Source organism: Erinaceus europaeus, chromosome 4 (assembly GCF_950295315.1).
Source record: "Erinaceus europaeus chromosome 4, mEriEur2.1, whole genome shotgun sequence".
In the NCBI taxonomy this organism is placed as follows: Eukaryota; Metazoa; Chordata; class Mammalia; order Eulipotyphla; family Erinaceidae; genus Erinaceus; species Erinaceus europaeus.
Genome location: NC_080165.1, coordinates 71,899,382 through 71,921,607, shown reverse-complemented (window position 1 = coordinate 71,921,607; position 22,226 = coordinate 71,899,382). Strand labels below are relative to the sequence as shown.

General features: G+C 36.7%; 1 protein-coding gene across 1 annotated transcript; it reads left to right on the top strand.

The window, feature by feature from the left end:
• Positions 1-215: 215 nt before the first annotated feature.
• Positions 216-18,828, top strand: PLA2G7 (phospholipase A2 group VII). Its single transcript, XM_007529718.3, is given in 12 exon segments — positions 216-355; positions 3,208-3,329; positions 4,315-4,459; positions 6,451-6,544; positions 9,425-9,493; positions 10,005-10,119; positions 11,811-11,924; positions 12,925-13,016; positions 14,059-14,229; positions 17,769-17,917; positions 18,389-18,469; positions 18,472-18,828. Coding segments are annotated over 12 exon segments (1,314 nt in total). The 5' UTR covers positions 216-228; the 3' UTR covers positions 18,507-18,828.
• Positions 18,829-22,226: the final 3,398 nt, after the last annotated feature.

The window sequence follows — 22,226 nt, the reverse complement described above, 5'->3', positions numbered from 1 at the left end:
AATCTAGCATTACCGGGAATCTTGCCACCCTTATCTTCACACACACACACAAAAACTAACTGAAAAAAGTGCATGTTTTCTTTGAATAAGCCTTATATATTTCTCCTAATATATAAAATCAAGTTGCTACTACCTTAGTCTCACTGATTTTTTTTCAGCCTATTTAAGTACTAATTTATTGCATTTTTTTCTCTTTTTTATAATCTGCCTTGAAGAAGGTTGAGTTGAATGAGCTTAACTTCCAAGATGTTGCCACACAAAGTCCATTCACTTTTCTGCCTCTGTGGCTGCCTCATACTGGTTCATACTTTGGAATGGCAAGATGTAAATCCTGTTGCCCATGTTAAATCATCAGGTAAGAGGTGACTTTGTTCAAGAAGTCAGACTCCAAAAAGCTCCAGAGAAGTTGCATGTGTGAATTTCTTACAAGGGCCCAAGAAGATGGCTATTAGTCTCTATTTTCTGAGAGAGGAAAGTATCTCACGAGATCATCACAACTAGAAAACAAGAAATGACTATCTTTTTCAGCCTCAGGATAGTATAACAGAAGTAGAACATTTTAAGGCAAACCAGACACTCAACTGTACTGCTTCCACAAGCCCTCTTCTCACCCTCACTGAATCAACCCCCTCCTACTGAAGTGCAGCAACACAAGGCCCTTGGAGTTATCTTCCAAATGACCTCAAAACACGCTACTTGAAAGCTGGAGATAAAGCAGATGCTTCACTCTGCAAGTGTAGTTCTGGTGAGCAAGAGGGGATAGTATGAGAAGGTCGGTATTTCAGCGTGTGAAGATCCAGAGGGAAAATGTGTTCCACATGAGAATGAATGAATGAATGCTATTTCTTGGGGAGGAAAGAGAAGAGATAAAGGATTAAGCAAGCACAAGAGAGGTAGCCAGAGTGGAAAAGCCATCACTAAACAGTTGCATCTTTTAAAAATTTTTTTATATCTTTATTTATTTATTGGATAGAGACAGCCAGAAATTGAGAGGAAGAGGGGAGATAGACAGGGAGAGAGACAGAGAGATACCTGCAGCCCTGCTTCACCACTCGCATAGCTTTCCCCCTGCAGGTGGGGACCGGGGGCTCGAACCCAGGTCTTTGTGCACTGTAATATGTGTGCTCAACCAGGTGCGCCACCACCCAGTCCCAACAGTTACATCTTTTATTACTTAGAGGACCTTCACTGCAAAATGATTCTTTTGGGAGCTTTCTGAGTTCCTGCTATTCTCAGAGTGCCATGATGCATGAACTTCTCACTCAGTCTCCTCAGGTGAATAGTGTAGGTGAGGTGGATTTTACATCTTGCATCTTGTCTGTAGTTACAGATTTGTCCATCTGAATAGATATGGTTATTCTGGAGCTAGTTCTTCAGGTTTGATGAGTCACTCATACTGTAATCTTTACAAATGAACTTATATAACTTTGGTAACTTATAGATTAGTTTTGCCCTACTTTGTTGTTGAGGAAATGAATGTATCATCAGATAAGACTATTATCTTTTATCTACATTAGCATAGGAGATGTCATACCTTCACAATTTCATTCATTCAACAACAATGACCAGGAAGTCAAGGCCATCAATGATACACAGGTGACTAAGACAAGGAGCTAGTACTCAATTTCAAGGAGCTTGCAGATTAATTTTCTCATTACCTTTTCTATGGATTTAAAAGCAGTAGAACCTTCCATGATGAGTGGATTATCATCTAGAAGATGTTGACATAATGCATTTGCTTTTTTTTTTATTTTTTAACCAAAGCACTTATTAGCTCTGGCATATGGTGGTGGTGCTGCTGCTGCTGGGGATACACTATGATTTTTTTCTTTTTTTTTTTTTTTTTTACTGGTACAGAATATGTCTTTCAAAATATGTTTTACATTCCCTCATGTCTAAGAAAAAAAAACCCCTGAAGAACCGTCACTGACTGACAGAAACCTGTGGACAGGAAGACAGGGACATTGCTTTATTTATCAACATTTATTTACCAACACTGAGCCCACTACCACTCTCCTTCTAAATACTAGAAAATAGCAAGGAGGAATAAATAGTTTTGATCCTTACAGATATAATTTATGAAATAAAATATTAAAATAATAGATGATTATACTATGCTTACTAAATGAGTACATTTAAGACACGGTTGTAAGTGTACCAGAACAAAAGGATTCTAAGGAATCAGATAATAGAAGGTGGCTGGCTGGGACTTGGATATAATGGTACAGATAACAGACACTTATCATAGGGAGATGAGAAATCATACCCACATGTCAACAACTATACTATAATCCATTAACCCCTCTCCCAATAAAGTGTAAAAAAAAATCTGTTTAGGTAAGGGCTCTAGATAACCTTTCTTGTTATTGAAGGTTATAAAGCTATATAGATAGTATACTGTTCTTAGCATGCATATAATCTATCTCCAAGCCCAGGAATGAATATCAGAAATACTTTACAAATAAATGCTACTAAAAATATGTAGTAAGATTAAAAGCTTGTCATACCTTTAACACTTTTATAAAAATAAAGTTGAAGAATAGGAAGTTATTTCATAAAATGACATTTATTAGTTCTAAACAACAAAACCATATCATATAGAGAGTGACCATTCAACCTGATGTGTCTTTTCACTGTCCCTTCCTTCATGACAAGACCTGTTAAATAGTCAAAGAATGGAAAGTCTAGGACAGTGACTGAATTAGCTGTGAACTAGTGAGCCTTTTCTTCAGTCACCCTGGCACCGATAAGCCTCAAGATCCAATGCACATATACCCAAACCTGGGCCAGCACAGTTTCCTGAGTGGTAGCGGTAGCAGTAGTGGTGGTAGTGATAGCTTCTCCTCCTCCTTTGTCGTCTTCTCCTTCTCCCTCTCCCTCTCTAACTCCTTCTTCTCTTCCTCCTCCTTCTCTTCTTCTTCCTCCTCTTTTTTTAATTTTTGTAGTCACCTGAATTTTACTGCTCCTATCTGATTTTGTTTTTAGATAGCCAGTCAGAAAGACAAAGAGACAGAGGGAAAGGTACCACACTATCAAAGCATTCCCAATATTTTAGAAGTCCAGCTCAGACCTGGGTAATTTGTATTACAAAGCAGGGACACTATTCCAAGTGAGCTATCTTACAGGCCATTCCTTTGGAATTCTTTTGCATAATTGTCTTGAATGTAGTATATGACAAGTAAGTTGATACTTATTTGTGTGTTCCAGCATGGTTTAATAAAATACAGACTGTACTCGCTGCTGAAAATTCTGGCCTAACTAAGATCCCCAGTGGAGATGGACCCTATTCTGTTGGTTGTACAGATTTGATGTTTGATTATACTGAAACGGTAATGTCTTAATACCACTTATCCTTATATTTTTACATTGACTGTTTTAATAACCTACTAGAAACTTTGTAAACGTGACCTTGTCCTCTACTGAGAGTGACTCATTTTGTCATTTGTAATGCTTCATAGGAAGCCTTTGCTAGTTAAATCATTCCCCAATTTACTGCTGTTGCCTTATTATTTCATCTATAAATTTTATTTTCCTCTCAATGGCTGGAATCAGAATGATTCCATTTTCCTTTCATTCAGGAAGCATATTATTGTTCTATCTCTCTTCCTTCAACTATATTCAGTCACTACTTGCTTAAAATTTTCTCCTGGGGGCCAGGCGGTGGTGCACCTGGCTAAGCACTCACATTGCAGTGGTCAGGGACCCAGGTTCAAGCCCCTGGTCCCCACCTGCAGGGGGAAAGCTTCAAAAGCAGTGAAGCAGGGCTTCAGATGTCTCTGTCTCTCTCCCTGTCTATCACCCCCCTTCCCTCTCGATTTCTGGCTGTCTCTATCCAATAAATAAATAAATTAATTAATTAATTAATTTTATTTTTAATAAATAAATAATTTTAAAAGGAAGAAAAGGAAAAAAAGACGATTAATTTTTTTTTTCTCTGAAGACCAATACAGAATGGTCTCAGTTATAGGTGAAGCTTAAGAAGAAAGGACATAAGGTGAAACTGGACTGAATGTGGCATGTCACACTAAAGCAAAGGACTATGAGGACTAAGGGGAAGGGGTATTGGAGTCCTGGTGTGTCCTCTAGACACCTATCAAGGGAAATAAGAGGCTGTGCCTATGTGTTAAATATTCTACTATAAGCCATTAACTATTAATGCCTCCCCCCAGTAAAATTTTAAAAAATTCTCTGACTTTGTGAACAACAAAAAGTATTTGTGTTGCTACTCATTAAATATTTTCAACACTAAATAGCCATTGGAATATGTTTGAATAGTAACTTGACTTTAAGTATATTCATTTCTTTCTTATACAGAGCACATTCATGCGTTTGTATTATCCATCCCAAGGTGGTGATCACTCAGAAACTGTTTGGATTCCAAATGAAGAATATTTTTTTGGTCTTAGTAAATTTCTTGGATCACACTGGATGATAAGCAAAATTTTGAATTTATTATATGGTAAGGTTTCAGTTGGCCCTGCCTTCTAGGTTCTAGAATATAATAAACATTTGAAAAATAGCAAGAGTTTCAGGCAACTAAAATAATGTAGGGGAAAAAAGTCCTTGGGAGTAGTGGGATCATATAGGCCTAGTTTCCAACAATAATGCTGGTGGCAAAATAAGTAAATACAAATAAATCAAAGTCATTTTCTCCAGGCTAGACTTCTAATATTACAAGGAGATTATTATAAGTCCCTGTAACAATGGGAGAATCAAGGGTTCTCATTTTACCATTCTGAATATGTTGGGATGTGGTGAATAAATGAAAGTATTAGACTAAATTGAATATTTTTACATGGCTGTCCTTCTTACAAGCTATGGGAGAGTGATAATATGAGGGTCTAACAATTTCTCTGGTGTGATCATTACTTTATATGTTCCATGCCGAAGTACTGCTTAATGTCAAAAGTATAGGAAACATAGCATGATAGTTATGCAAGCAGACTCTCACACCTGAGACTGTAAGGTCCCAGGTTCAGTCCCCTGTATTACCATAATTCAGAGCTGAGCAGTACAAAAAAAAAAATCCATCAATCATAAAGTTAGGCAATAAGCTATAGAATGTCGAAGCTGCCATAACTCTCCAGGTTCAAAATAAAGATCCAGAGTTCATAGACAGTGGCATGAAAGCTATTTTTTTTTATTTTAAAATATGGGGAAGTTTCTCTCATTCCCATCAGCCACCAGCATAGCACAGGGCCAAGAGCTATCTTTATTACAATCTTCTGTGAATTCATCAATTTAGTATACTAATACAGAGTTTTCTTCCTTATTTTTCTGACCAGACACAACTGTTGGGCTGGTGTTAATATGTCTTTAAAATTTCCTCTCACAATTACTTACAGTTCATTGCATTAATTTTAGAACACATATTTTTGGAGTTTCCTTAAAAGTCACTTTATACTAGGAATGATACAAATACATGTCTTCCTAGTATTGAAAGACTTATAAATCATTTCCATAGCATCAACCATTAGATAGTCATTACCATGTCTCCATTTTAAAAATGAGAAATTGAAACACAAGTAATTAATGATAATAATGATCTCAGTAGTAGCTGAGAAGTTAAGGAAGATTTTTCAGTTCCTTATTATGTGTCTAAACTGGAATTTTACATATATCGCCGTCTTAAGTTCTGATAAACCCCTATGAGGTAGATAGCATTTTCTCCATTTTACAAAAGAATCTGAAACTTAAATTTCAACCTGCCAGGACCAAATTATGGTACACCTGGTTAAGCACACACATTACAATGCACAAGGACCCAGGTTCAAGCCCCTGGTCCCCACCTGCAAGGTGTAAGTTTTGCAAGTGGTGAAGCAGGGCTGTAGGTGTCTATCTCTTCCCCTCTCTGCCTTCCACTTCCCTCTCAGTTTCTCTCTGACTCTATCCAATAGTAAATAAATAAATAAATTTTTTAAAATTTCAACTTGCCAAAATTCATAGCTAAATGATAGAATTGCATCAAAGACACATTTGAGTATGAAATCAAGGTCTCTCTCCTACTCTTGGTCTCTTTGGATCATGACCAAATTATAATGAGCAGTCTCCAGTTTAATGGTTCTGGTTCATAGTATAATATATCTAAAGATTTGCTAGATAGTTTGATTTCAGTATATTATTTTTGAAATTTTGCTTAAACCTGGAAATAGTAATATACACTTACAAGTAAGGAGAAGACTCATCTTCAGTTTAGTGCTGGTACTGAGAACTGATGATCTTATAGACTTAAAAAATATAGTTTGAATCTTCGGTTGGTAGGCATGATGGATTAACTAGTAGCTCATAAAAACACAACTATAAATTCCATGGATCTGTGGTCCGGGAGATGGTGCAGTGGATAAATTCCATGGATCAACATTTCATACTAAAAAGATGTAAGTTAAATTAATCAGAAACATTCAAGTCAGAGTGGGAAATATGAATTTTTGTCTCCTATTTGTTATCTAGGCTCAGTAACAATTCCTGCAGCCTGGAATTCTCCTCTGCGAACTGGTGAAAAATATCCACTAGTTGTTTTTTCTCATGGTCTTGGAGCATTCAGGTAAGATTAGAAGATTAAATAATTTTAACCCTTAAGGATCAATGACTGAAACTGCTTCCACCACCTCCCCCCAAAAAAAGTAACAAGTATTAGTTTCATATTGGTTCCTATTTTAGAAGAGATTGATCAGTTCTAGTAGTGCCTTATCAAATTACTTGTTTCTTCCTTCCAATCATGGACACTAACTCCTCAGCAAAGCAAAGGAAGTGTAGTATTCTGGGTTGCTATACTATTATATACACTCTGAAAAGGCATTGCCCCAGCACTGCAAAAAAAAAAAAAAATCAGTAATTTAGTAGTAGTCTAGCTATTTGATTTATACCATATCACTCTTTGGAAAATTAGAACCCAGCACCTAAATTCAACCTTCTGTCAGTTTCTATAAATTAAGTTTTATTAGAACACAACCACATTTAATTTTTACAAGTTTATGGCTTTTGTGCCACAGCAGTAGGATTGGGGAGTTATGACAAATAATATATGACCCACAAAGCTGGACAAATTTACTTTCTGAACCTTTACAGAAAGGACTGTGGAGTCCTGTGCCAAACCATTTCCCCTTATATTTTCAACAATAGAAAGCATAATTCCTAATTTAGCTATCTACCTCCTTTTATTTGTGGACATTCTGTAATGAATGCATGACATGAAAAAAATTGTGAAAAATGAAGACATAGAATAGGGTAGAAATGCAGTTGCTTGGTACATGACTATTTAACTATCTTATCCTGTTCATTAATTTAACAACATATATTAAATAGTTTCCAACTTTCAGATATGGCTGTAAAAACTGAAGTCATGTTAATTTACTTAATCCTTCCAGTAATTTCACCAAGCACCATTACTATTGGGTTCTTAGAAAAAAAACAGACATATTTTTGCATAGAAAAACTAAACTTATCATTACTTTTCTGACAATCAGTAAATACAGGTGGCTTATCTAAGGGTGAAAGCCAGTAAGTAGTAGGATTAGAATTCACACCAGTGATCATGGACTGAAGAGAGAGCTCAGTGAGAAACACATAACTTGCCATGTGTGATGCCCCAGGTTTATTTCCTGGTACCAAATGTGCCAGAGTTCAGTGGTAATACGATTGTTTTTCTCTCATTTAAGTAATTAAATCGTTATAGAAACAGGCTAGGGGTATGGATCAACTTCCCAATGTCCACATCTAGTGGAGAAGCAATTACAGAAGCTAGAACCCTCCCTTCTACACCTCAAAAAGAAATTTGGTCCATACGCCCAGAAAGGGAAAAAAGGGAAAGACACCAGAGGGCTCTGGACTCCAATTCCACCAGGACCCAAAATGTCATCAGGAATCTGCTTTTATATCATCACTGAAAGGTGAAACACCAGAGGAAATCAGTCAGTTTCACTTATCTGCAAGAGAAGAGGAAAAAAGGACACCTGGTTATAGTAATAAGTGTAGTTGTGACTTAGAAAGGAAGTGAAGGCCGGACAGCAGAAAAATGAGCAAAAAAAATAGATACAGACATAGACAGACAGACCACACGTAGAGTAAAGTGCAAGAACCCGTGCAAGGATCCTGGTTTCAGTCCCTGGATCCTCACCTGCAAGGGGGTCACTTCACAAGTGGTGAAGCAGGTCTGCAGGTGTCTATCTTTCTCTCCCCTTCACTGACTTCCCCTCCTCTCTCCATTCCTCTCTGTCCTATCCAACAATAAGAAAGAAAAAAAAAAAGGAAAAAGATGGCCGCCAGGAGCAGTGGATTAGTGGTGTAAGCAGGGAGCCCCCATGATAACCCTGGAAGCAAAAAAAAAAAAAAAAAAAAAAAAAAAAAAGCAGTGGTCCTATTCTTTTATCAGTATCCTGTACTGACTGCTCATGTATACTATTCTTTCAAAATAATATAGCTTAGATGGGGGAGATAGCAAAATGATTATACAAACAGACTCCATGCCAGAGACAGCAAAGGTCCCAAGTTCATTCCCCGACACCTCCATAAGTGAGCGCTAAGCAGTGCTGTAATAAAAAATAAATAAACGTATATAAAAAAAGAGAAATAAAACAAAGCCTTCTAGCTTTTTAGCTGCATGTTATGAGAAGGGAAAACAACAAAGCAATTATGTAAAAGGAAGAGTAATTCAGAATTCCTTTTTTAATTAACTTATTTTATTAGTGATTTAATATTGATTTACAAAATTGCAAGGTAAGTGTTATAACTCTGCACCATTCCCACTACCAGAGTTCTGTATCCCCAGTTCCTCCATTGTAAGCTACAGCAGTTCCTCCCAGGCTGCAGATATGGGTTTACTATTATTCTTACAACTGTCTATTTTTGTATATTACTATCCCCCCCCTTTTAAAGGTCCCATCTTCTCTTCCTTTCCAAGTTACACATACACCTATTACTACATCAAAATGTCCCTCCCCTTTTTCTTCTCTCTCTCCAGTTCCTGATGGAATTGGAATTCAGAACCCTCTAGTCGTCTCTCCCCTATCATTTCTACCCAACTGGGAGTATGGATCAAAATTACTATTTTTTAAAATCAGACTTCTTAAAGGTATAATGTAATCACTACATCAAGACATCTCAACTTGGTACTACTGACATTCTGGACTGGATAATTTCTTGTTACTGAAGGTAATTCTGTGTCTGTTAGGATATCTAGTAGCATTCTCACTAAAAGTAGCATTCTCACTAAATGCTAGTAGCAGCTTCTGCTGCAAACAGTGATAAAAAATATGCTCATAGAGATTGTCGAATGACCCCAGTGTGCAAAATTTACCCCAGTTTGAAAACTATAGCACTCTACCCCATAGGTATAGTGACATCCATGGTTCCAAGTTTGCTACTACTGGATGCCATTTTGTAACTATGACTACTAATTAAATGCTTCTCACTTTGTATTTTGAAGGACACTTTATTCTGCTATTGGCATGGACCTAGCATCTCATGGGTTTATAGTTGCTACTGTAGAACACAGGTATGGTATATCATAATAGCCGGGCTATAATTTTCAAAAGGATTCATCAAAAATTTGATGAAATTGTCAGCTATAAGTCCATAAGAGGAAATAAAAATTGTGGAAAAAAATTAAAATATATTTCTACAGTGATCATTTGTGTTTATAAAAACTCTACAAAATGGTTACTATTATAACAGTTTTGATATGGAAGGAAATGAAGCTGAGAGAGTAAATAATCCACTAGCTCTGGAATTTGGTTCCAGGACTGAATTTTCAACATAACCTGCTGGAACTGTGGAGGTAAAATGGTTTTTTTACCCAAAACTATAAAGTTTTTTTTTAATTCCTTGGAATTTTTTCTAATTCCTTGGTCTTAAAAACAATATAAAGTGGGAGAAGAAAGGGAAGTCAGAAAGATAAGAATAAAGTAAAAAAGGAAAAAAAAAAGACTAGGGATGAGGTGCAAGAGGATTGATGAAGACAGAAAGAAAAAAGCTTGTACAAATGATTAATCTTGTTTTTATTGTAGAGATGAATCTGCATCAGCAACTTACTATTTCCAGAATGAGTCTGCTGCAGAAATAGGGAGCACGTCTTGGATCTATGTTAAAAAAAAGGAGGGACATCTTGAAAGAAATATTCAGGTATATTGCAGTAAGTGGTTTTGTGACTAAATAGCATATGTAAAATGGTATAATTAGTTTATATAATTTTATATATGTCAGTCTATGCTCCTTTCTTCTCACTCTCCAAAACTTTGTCAGAAGATTCTCTGAGTAGTAAAGTTCCCTTAATTATGTCTAAAATTAGTAAAAAAAAAAAAAAAAAAACAAAAACATCAATTTCTTGTAATAATACTATTTAGTTTACTTTTAAAAAATCTAATTTTAGAATATCAAGATAAATTAGTTGATACTATCTTCCACCTCTGTCCCAGACCATATTTAAAAGACCATTATTCAGGGGGTCGGGCGGTAGCACAGCAGGTTAAGCGCACCGGGCGCAAAGAGCAAGGACCGGCATAGGGATCCCTGTTCTAGCCCCCGGCTCCCCACCTGCAGGGGAGTCACTTCACAGGCAGTGAAGCAGATCTGCAGGTGTCCATCTTTCTCTCCCCTGTCTTCCCCTCCTCTCTCCATTTCTCTCTGTCCTATCCAACAACGAACGGCATCAACAACAACAATAATAACCACAACAAGGCTACAACAACTAGGGCAACAAAAGGGGGGGAATGGCCTCCAGGAGCAGTGGATTCATGGTGCAGGCACTGAGCCCCAGTAATAACCCTGGAGGCAAGAAAAAAAAGACCATTATTCAGTTAGGTGAATATTATTCACCTGATATTATTAGTTCAGGCTTTAGAACCAACTTTATTTTTTATTAGTGATCTAATACTGATTTGCAAAATTATGATATAACAGGGGTATAATTCTATACCTTTCCCACCACCAGAGTTCTCTGTCCCCATTACCTCCATTGGAAACCGCATTAGTTTTCCCAAGATCACAGATTTGGATTAACTATTATATATCTATAGCTGTATCTATCTATCTATATGTATTTATATATATTTGCCCACTTTTTCCTGTGACCCTACCTTCTGTTCCTTTCTAAGTCACACCTACTACTTCCAAGTTAGAACCAACTTTCTATATTTAATCACTATGTCAATTTGTAGTCATCTAGGACAAGTTGATTTGCTTCTCTGACTTATCTGTTGCAGAATAATGAGTGATTACTTTTTATTCTCTCAGAATAGTTGGGAATTTTAAGTGAAATAAAATGCATTGGCTTGGGGGCCAGGTGTTGGCACACCTGGTTGAGTGTACATGCTACAAAGCACAAGGCCCCGGGTTCAAGCCCCTGGCCCCCCATCTGCAGGTGGAAAGTTTCACAAGTGATGAAGCAGGGTTGCAGGTGTCTCTCTGTCTCTCTCCCTCTTTATCTCCCCACCCTCCCACTCAATTTCTCTCTCTCTACCCAAATAAATAAATAAATAAATAAAATATTTTTTAAAAAATGCATTGCCTTCTGCCTTTGTGCCAGGCTTTACAATGGGTGCATTATATGTATGCTATTTTATTTCAGTCTCACCCACTATACAATAAAAAGCTCAGAGGGGTTCAATAAATTATGAGGTCACAGAGTTAGTAAGCAGTAGAGCCGGGACTTGACCTAAAACTATCTACAAAGCTAGTCCCTGTGTAATTATGTTAGGCTGCATTCTAGTTATGTAAACTTACATATTTCCAGTGTACAAGCACATGTAACCTATACACATAAGTTAAGTGTTACAACTTTTTGCTTTGTCATTTACTTCTAATAATTCCACTAGGTACGACAGAGAGCAATGGAGTGTTCTCAAGTTCTCAATTTCATTCTTGACATTGATCATGGAAAGCCAGTGAAGAATATATTAGATGTAGAGTTTGATGTAAAACAAATGAAGGTGAGACAAAAATATCATTTTCCCTTTGTCCTTTGATTTTTTTTGGTATTGTTTGCTTACAGTGAGGAATGCATTAGATTGAATTATATGTAAAGTTACCAATAGTCAGTTTTGATCTCCAGCAGTGAAAATTTCATTTGGTTCATCTTGAACCTAAATCATTGGTCAAAAGTTTCAGACAAAATGCTGAACAGAGGTGAAAGAATATCATACCAAATAGACAGCACGCACAGATACTAAAGGTGTGTGGGGGGGCATGGAATACAGACAGTAGAAGGAACTGGAATACTTAAGTTTGAGCCTAAGATGATGAATGATCTTGCTTTCAGATACAACAAATCATTTCTTGTTTCTCAACCAACGGATGCCCCTCCTGCCCCCATACTTTTGTACATATTATCCCCTTGTCCTGACAAATCCTTCCTACCAACTAAATCCTCTTTAATCATCAGCTCGAGTTAGGTCAAGACTTCTTCCAAGCAATTATCTTGGCACAGCAGTGTTCACTCCTAGACTGGACTAGCCATCTATTAGGCATAGGCTCTTTGGCACCTCGGTCCTGAATTGACATCATGTGTCTGTAACTCTTTCTTTCCTAACACACTGTGAGCTCATTGAAATTATCTCCAGAACCTGGCTCAGAGTCAGTGTTCTCATGAAATGAGATGAATTAACTCATGGAATGAATGAACTAATTAATAAACATGGAATAGAGAAAAAGCAGAGTCAGAAATGATGTTGATTATTTCAAGTGTAGGTGACTAGGAACACCACTAAGTTCACCTTAGTGAACTTTTATGAATGATTAATGTGTAAGTGCTTGTATATGCATGCATCTGTGGGTACATATCTATATGTATTCGTGTGCGTATTTCTCTTCTAAGAAATTTAGGTACTTGATCATGGCCAGAAAATGAGTAATAAGTATATGAGTGACAAAATAGATTTAGTCTGTTCTTTATGAACTAGTTATGAACTTATGTCATGTTTTTTTACATAGGGTTCTGTTGATAGGAATAAAATAGCAATAATTGGACATTCTTTTGGTGGTGCTACAGTTATGCAGACTCTTAGTGAAGACCAGAGATTCAGGTAAGAGAATAAACTATGTATAGAGAGAGAACAGTAATTTCTTGGAAAAGAGGAAGCAATAACCCACATAACACAGACTTTTAAATCAAATTCTTAGGAAAAAAAAAGTATCCTTCTGGGCTTACAAGTCTTTTTTTTTTTTTTTAAGAAAGTCATTAATACTTTCTTTTTTTGATTTTTTTTCTCTTTCATTACCCTTGTTTTATCTTTGTTGTGATTATTATTATTGTTATTGATGTCATTGTTGTTGGATAGAACAGAGAGAAATGGAGAAAGATGGGGAAGACAGAGAAGGGGAAAGACACCTGCAGACCTGCTTCACCGCTTGAGAAGTGACCCCCCTGCAGGTGGGGAGCGCGGGGCTCGAACCGGAATCCTTAAGCCAGTCTTTGCACTTGGCGCCATGTGCACTTAACCCATTGTGCTACTGCCCAACCCCACAAGCCTATTCTTTGCCTCCATAAATTTCCATATATGGATTTTCCTAGACAAAAACCATCTTCTTTTCCTACTACATAAAACTCATGTTTTACTTCTTTATTCAAATTTATCTGCTTAAGCACCTAATATTTTAATTTGACCTTTAATATAAGTTTTTATTAGTGATTTACAACCTTTGACACTTACATATACATGTTAACTATTTTCCATGGATGAAACAAGATCAAAATCAGTTATTTGGGTAGAAGTCAAACAGCTCTCAGTTTTCTAACTCAGAGAAATATTTTCTTTTATTGAATTCTTTCATTCCAAACTGAAAATAAATTATTTTTAAATATTTTGAAAATAAGGCAAATTAGCAATAAAATGTTCAAGGTCACTTATTCATAAATGCCACCCCCCCACAACTATTGTAATGCCAAGTCTGCTATGTTTTCAAGCTAACCATATCAGCCCTCCCCTGTCAAACATAGTGAGATGATTTATAAATAAGAATGGAATGATATGGACTTACTATTCCCCTGCTTATCCCAGAATTAAGAGAAACTGGCCAATGTGAAAGAGTCTTCTCTGATCATTGCTAATGAATATCTATCTGTAGGTGTGGGATAGCCCTGGATGCATGGATGTATCCATTGGGTGATGAAGTGTATACCAGAATTCCTCAGCCCCTCTTTTTTATCAACTCTGAGAGCTTCCAGACTCGTGAGAATATTGAAAAGATCAAAAAGAGCTACTTACCTGGTAAAGAAAGAAAAATAATTACAATCAAGTAAGTAGTATGATTTATTTAATTGTCTGAAACAGAAACTTGCATAAACATCAGTAGATATCATTTTGGAAAACATGACTTGGTAGCTTTTACAGATTTATTACATTTAATGTTTAGACTTCCAGTGAGGGAGAATATTTACCTCTGTTTCTAATTGCATTTACTGTTTTAAAAATAGAGGGATCTTGAGTAATTTTAATATGTATGGTTCAGGTAGTGATAATTAAGATCTATATTAGAACACATTATGTTACTGACAAGAGCATCTTATCTAAAAATGAGAGGCAGATACCATCATTAGGCTAGGATCAGAGAATTTTAGAAAAATGTCAGCTTGTCTAGTTAGACCTAAACTGTGCTTAACTATTTGGAAAGATTTTATATTTGTCCAAAACTCTAACGGGGGCTCCTTGAGCACCAGCAAGCAATATGCTTATATTATGGGCATGAATACAACTCCTAGTAGGGATTTGAATTCACCATGAGATGTTATAAAGTAAAGACAGAGTTCATTTCTCTTCTGCTCCAAACCTGGCTTATTTAAGAGGATAAAAGAATAGTTGGCAGGAAAGAGATACATATACAAAATGAACAAAGTAGGGTCAGAGAGCTGCTATTCCATGAATTGGTCAGGAAAGACTGCTTGTAAGAGACTAACAGTAGCTTTTAAGTGATCCAATCAGATAGATACATGATAAGGAAGGATCCAGATATTTCAGGTAAGGACCTCAATTAGGTTTATTCATATATACAAGTCTATAAAAACAGAACATAGAACATCCAATCTTTCCTTAGCTCTGCTTTGTTACTAGGCTCCCATTATACCATTGTCTCCCCCTTTTTCTGCTGGAAATGATGGAAGAATACCTTATATTTAACATTGTGTGTTCTTCCATTAACTCTTTCATTCCTGTGGCTCATCTTCTTGAGCCCAGATGCCAAAGCCATCCCCCTCTAGTACTCTTAGTGCAGTCTTATACTTTACTGTGTCTATTTCATTTTGTTTACCAACCCCATTTTTCCTCCTCTGGCTCTCACAAACCTACTCTTTTGTTTCATTTTTATTTTATTTTATTTTATTTTATTTTATTTTATTTTATTTTACCTCCAGGGTTATTGCTGGGGCTCAGTGCCTGCACCGTGAATCCACTGCTCCTGGAGGCCACTTTTCCCCCTTTTGTTGCCCTTGTTGTAGCCTTGTTGTGGTTATTATTGTTATTGTTGATGCCGTTCGTTGTTGGATAGGACAGAGAGAAATGGAGAGATGAGGGGAAGACAGAGAGGGGGAGAGAAAGACAGACACCTGCAGACCAGCTTCACCACCTGTGAAACGACTCCCCTGTAGGTGGGGGGCGGGGGGCTTGAACCGGGATCCTTACACAGTCCTTGCGCTTTGCGCCCCTTGCGCTTAACCTGCTGTACTAACGCCCTACCCCCACAAGCCTACTCTGACTTCTTTTCCCCCATCTTATCCTTAACTAACAGTGGCACCCAGGCTTCTGTTCTCTTACTCCCTTGTCTCTACCTTCTTTGTATTGTTGACACTTTAGTTTGAATGTGAAGTGCATAAGAGTGAGAGAAATTAGTTCTGTTTTGTGTACTGAAAACCAGAAGAATGGTTTAAGGTAGCAAGTAAAGAAGAAAAGGTGCACTGGCTAGGACCAAAGGAATTATTATTATTATTATTATTGTCAGTAGGAATATTGTTGGGACTCAGTGCTAACAATACCTATCTACTGCTTTTTCAATTTGATAGAGAAAATTGGGAGTGCAGTGGAGATGATGAAGAAGAGAGACACACCTGCAGCACTGCTCCACTGTTAGGCTTCCTCCCCACTATAGATGGGGATCATAGACTTGAACCCAATCCAGGTCTCTGAATGCAAGTCTTTGCACGTGTGCACTTTTCTGGGTAAACCACCACTCAACTGCTAGAGTGAAGTGTGTTTTATTACTTTTTTTTCAGGAATTTTAAATTTTATTCAGGAAAATTGAGAACATTCACGTTAGAACACGAGAAAGAGAGGAACAGAAACAGAGTTGATACTATGATGGTATCTTACTTTTTATTGCCACTAGGGTTATAGGCTCAATGTCAGCACTATGAATCCACCCCTCCCAGCAGCCATTTTTTTCTTTTCCCCCTCCCCTCTACAATTTGATAAAATAAGAGAGAAATTTAGAGATTTGGGGGGAGGGGGGTAGGTAGGGAGAAAGAAAGCTAAGACACTTATAGACCTGCTTCACTATTTGTGAAGCATCTCCCCTATGATTGGTGAGTAAGGCTTGAATCTGGGTCCTAGTACATGGAAATGTGTCCTACCTGACCCGAGTATGATGTTTTTATTTTTTATTTAGTGTTATTTTGTTTACTTATTATTGGATAGAGACAGAGAGAAATTGAGAGAGGTGAGGGAGATAGAGGAGACACACAGAGAGGGCTTGAACCAGGTCCTTGTGCACTGTGCTGTGTGTGCTTAACCAGGTGTGCCATCCCCTTGCCCCCCAGTATGATGTTTTAATCTTGTAATTTCTTAGCCAGAGACTGGGAAATCTGGATAGTGATGATAGGCCACTAATTGAGAAGTGAAAAGAGAATTGGTCTTAAAACTTTGAGAAAAACTTTTGTATGCAAGTGAAGAGCCAGTGAAAAATAAGAATAATTAGATAAGACAGGTGCAATGTCTGTAACAAAAATAACAAAAAAATGCAAGATAGTCTGTCAAATATCCCAGAGGTAACAGTAAATGAGCACTTAAAAATGTCTAATTTTTTATGCTGTTAGTAAATTTAAAAACCATAACTAGTATCACAAAGTACGTATAGCTTACATACAATGAAAAGTTTTTTTAAGTGCTGCACTCAAGGTTGACATGTAAAATGTTTTGACTGGCATAATATCGATATCAAGATAATGTTCATAAGGCAAGAGACTTGCAGTTCATGCCCCCTTCAATGTGTAATATTCCATCTAGTCAAATTGTAAGTCCTGTACTTGATTAAAAAAACTTGACTCATGGGAGTTGGGCGGTAGCGCAGCGGGTTAAGTGCATGTGGCACAAAGTGCAAGGAATGGTTAGGATCTGGGCTCAAGCCCCTGGCTCCCCACCTGTAGGGGAGTCACTTCACATGCAGTGAAGCAGGTCTGCAGGTGTCTCTCTGTCTCTCTTCCTATCTTCCCCTTCTCTCTCAATTTCTGTCTTTATCCAATAACAACAAAAAAAATTAAAAAAAAAAACTTGACTCATTTCTTCTAAGACTAAGATGACAAGACAGGAATTCTTGAATTTTTGATATATAGGGGTAAGTGAATACATATTTTAAAAAAATTTCTTGTTGGTAGTTTTAATTAAAAATAAATATTTAAAATTTAATTGTAAAATGTGAATATATGTTTTAAGATCACTGGATGAACACAGACTAGATGTTTTCACCTTGGCTTTTGGTATGTAAATCAATTAAGACGAATCTCTCTCTTTTACCTTAACTACAAAAGCATCTATTCAATGTGACTTACAAATATCTCATTTCTCTTTCAGGGGTTCAGTCCATCATAATTTTGATGATTTTACTTTTGTGACTGGAAAAATAATTGGAAAATTACTCATATTAAAAGGCAATATAGATTCAAATATAGCTATTAACCTTACCAACAAAGCTTCATTGGCATTTTTACAAAAGCACCTAGGTAAGAAATTAAATTTTTTAAAAGAAGTTTAACTGTTGAAATTGTCTTTTTGTTGGGTTCAGGTGGTGGCACACCTGGCTGAGTGCACGTTACAATGCGCAAGGACCCAGGTTTGAGCCCCTAGTCCCCACCTGAGGGGGAAAGCTTCTCAAGTGGCAAAGCAGTGATGCCGGTGTTCCTCTGTTTCTCCCCTATCACCTGCTTCCTTCTCAATTTCTGGCTGTTCCTATCGAATAAATAAATAAATATAATAATAAAGTAAAAAAACGTCTTTTTACAAAGACAGGGGTAGAGTCCATACAGAGGATACAGACATATACCTTAGCCACATTTTTAATTTAGACAGAGCAAATAAAAGAACATAGCTGCTCTCTACAATCACTATACAATCTGTATATGGTGATATGCTGCCACCTAGAGGAACTGAATGCCTAATACTCTCCAAAGCCTAACTGAGTTTTTACTTTATAGGACTTCAGAAAGATTTTGATCAGTGGAACTACTTGATTGAAGGAGAAGATGAAAACCTTATTCCGGGGACCAACGTTAACACAACAACAAAAATATACTTCTAAAGACTATCACATGAATAGAGAAATAGAATATAATTTGGAGGAGCTTTAAAAATGTGTTAAAAACTAAAACTGTAGGTATGTGATTTTAATGCTTTAAAACTAATGTACTTTAAAATGTATACTATACCACTATAGTGAATGAAATTTGGGCTAATATATTTTTCTTCAAATGTGAAGAAGGTGTGCCTCATAAAAAACCACTATCAGTATAAATTTATGATCTTCCTCAGTGCTAGACACTTGGCTTGGGGAGATACGAAACTGTACCTGCATGACAACAGCAATTTTGTTAATCAACATTTCATTAAATTCATGTGGCTGAAACAAAAATTAAAACTTCTTTTTCATTAACTTAGCAGGCCAAAACAAACACAATGGAAAGGAAAACATGTAATACTCCCTAAGGTATAGTAAAAACAGATTTCCTTGCCTTTTTTTTATGAGCAATAGAACTAAGTTTTAGGAAGACGGGCGGTAGCGCAGTGGGTTAAGCACACGTGGCACAAAGCACAAGGACCAGTCTAACGATCCTGGTTCAAGCCCCCAGCTCCCCACCTGCAGGGGAGTTGCTTCACAAGTGGTGAAGCAGGTCTGTAGGTGTCTATCTTTCTCTCCCCCGTCTTCCCCTCCTCTCTTCATTTCTCTGTGTCCTAGCCAACAACAATGATGTCAATAACAACAATAATAACAACAACAATAAAACAATATGGATATAAATATGGAAAAATAAATAAAAGACCCTCACTGAAAACAAATAAAAGATCTCAATCAACATTATATCTGAAGGAACTAGAAAAGGAGCAACAAATACATGAAAGTCAGCATAAGTGAAGTAATACAAATCAGATTATAAATAAATGAAGTAGAAAGCTTAATGATACAAAGGATTAATGAAATTAAAATAAAGTTCTTTGGATTGATAAATTGATAAACTCTTCAGTAGACTAAGGGGAAAAAAAGAAATCTATGATGGAATCACAGTTGGAAGAGGCAACATTACACTTTAAGCTACAGAAATACAAAGAATCATATAGAATGTTATGAGCATCTTTATACAAACAGACTGGAAAACCTATAAGAAATGGACAAATAATTAAATCACACAACCTCTCAAGACTGAACTATGAAGAAACAGATAGCTTGAGGACAGTCACTAGTGCAGAAATCAAAGTAGTAACTAAAAGAGTTGCCAAGAGCAAGAACCCAGTTCCAGGTGACTTCACTAGTAAAGTCAACAAAAATTCAAAAGAACACCCATATTGCTCAAATCCTTTCAAAAAGTGAAGATAGGGGGACACTCCTAAACACATGATATGAGGTTATCACACTGATCCTCAGTGCAGGACAGGGCAGTACAAAAAAAGAAAATTTGTAGACTGATACTCCCAATGAATACTGATGCAAAAATTCTAAAAATTCTCTAAAATCTTGGCAAATTCACTCCAACAACACATTAAGAGGATAATCTATCAAAGAGGGGATTGGAACTCTCAGTTGAGTGCACATGCAGCCATTCACAAGGATCTGGGTTCGACTCCAGTCTCCACATGCAGGGAAGAAGCTTCATGAGCAGTGAAAACAGTAATGCAGGTTCTTTCTTTCTGTCACCCTCTCTTGTCTCCCCATCTCCTAATCTTAAGTTTTGTCATATGAAATATAGCAAAAGATTAAAAAAAGAATAGTCCATCAAGACAGGGATGCAGGAATGGCTCAACAATGCAAATCTTTCAAAGTAATGTATCACATCAACTATAGCAGAACCATTGCCAAATGCCAGGGCGCTGAGATCTGTCACCTCTCAGGGTTGAGAGGTTGACTTCAAACACCCTTGCTGGTCTGGGTACAAACACAGGACATCCTGAGATGGGACACTGTTACTGTGTGACTCAGACCAGAACTCAAGAGTATTTATTGACATGATTCACTGCATCAAAGAGGCTGAGGAACATCAAAGGTGGTTTCCAAGTGTGCATACATTATGGGATAAATGTCATATCAAGATTTATGGTGACATCATACAAATAAAAAGTGAGGATATATTTCTCAGGCAGACATATCAAAGTACAGGTAGGGTGGTTTCAAATCTAACTACAAATGCCATTATGAAGGTCATTATGTCAGGTATATTCTTTAAAAAAAAACATTTTAAAAATATATATTCTTTTGATGCCATGAGAAATACTGAGTTTAATCTCAGGTCACCCTCATAGCATTTCAGTAGTTGGGAGGGCCTGATTTCCATCAGAGTACATGGATAAAGGTTTGTGGCCTTTTTTTCCTCAGTCTATGGACTCTAGTTATTCAGTAGTTAGTGACTTCTCTATGACCACTGCGTCAGAGAATGTGGGAGTTTATAATAAGGGACAGCCTGAAGACTTGCACATCAGCAGATCTAGTGGCTCTGAAAAAAGAAGTGAACCAATGGACAGTGAACAGTCAGTAGACATGTTCTGGCAAATGTCAAACAAATCAGGGAGATGCTACTAACAGGTACTGTGATTCTCCAATAATCAAGAAAAAGAAAGACAAAACTACATGGTAATTTCAATAATGAAGAAAGTATTAACTGTCTATGGTTATACTACCCTGAATACATGTGATCTCATCTGAAAAGAAGCAATGAGATGCAGCATCCACTTTTCATAAAAATTTATATAAACTGGTAATAGAAGTGTACAGACACTGCAGGGCTAGTGCAGTGGATAAGATCTGATTATAGATCAGGAAAAAATGTCACTATAATAAATATCATTTATTATGATAACCTAGACAGTAATGGTGAAAAACTGAAATTTTCCTGAGAACAATGGCTTAATCAATCAGGATGATATAACTTATATTTATGTAGCAAATGAAAGTGCTGAAATACAAAATATATGTGCATATGCATATAAATGTATATATAAATTGTTAACTTGAAGACCTATATAACATTAGTGATAACCCCATTCTCTCCAATAGCTTAGCCAGGCAGAAAATTAATACACTAACAAAAGGATTAAATGAAGCAATAGTTTGGACTTAGTATTGGGTTGTCAGAAGTCATAATTTTTTAAAGGTTTATTTACTTAATATTTATTTCCCTTTTGTTGCCCTTGTTTTTTTATTGTTGTAGTTATTATTGTTGTTGTTATTGATATAGTTGTCATTGGATAAGACAGAGATAAAAGGAGAGAGGAGGGGAAGACAGGGGGAGAGAAAGACACCACTTGCAAAGCGACTCCCTTGCAGGTGGGGAGCCAGGGGGTCCAATCAGGATCCTTACTCCAGTCCTTGCGCTTTGTGCCACCTGTGCTTTACCCGCTGCGCTACCACCAAACTCCCAGAAAAGTCCTAATTTTTTCTATGCAAAAGTGTATCATGACTTTCCCTACAATCCAATATACATAGTTAGTCACCTCCCACAAATCCAAATATATATCCTTTTCTAGTGTATGTGAAACATTATCAAGAATAGATCTATGCTAGCTCACAAAACTAGCATCACCCAAACTAAATAACATATGACTAAACGGAATAAAATATCTGTTTACCACGCATAGGACAGTGGGCTAGTAGCCAAGGTACTGAGTTATCAGAAAAGTTGTGATGCATTTTCACACAGAACAACAGGAAAATATACCATGACTTTTCCAGCAATTCAATACAAGCAACTCAAAACTCGTAAAAAATAGAGATAGTCTGACCACACACTAATAAAGAAGATGTATATTGTCCACAAGCACACGAGAAAC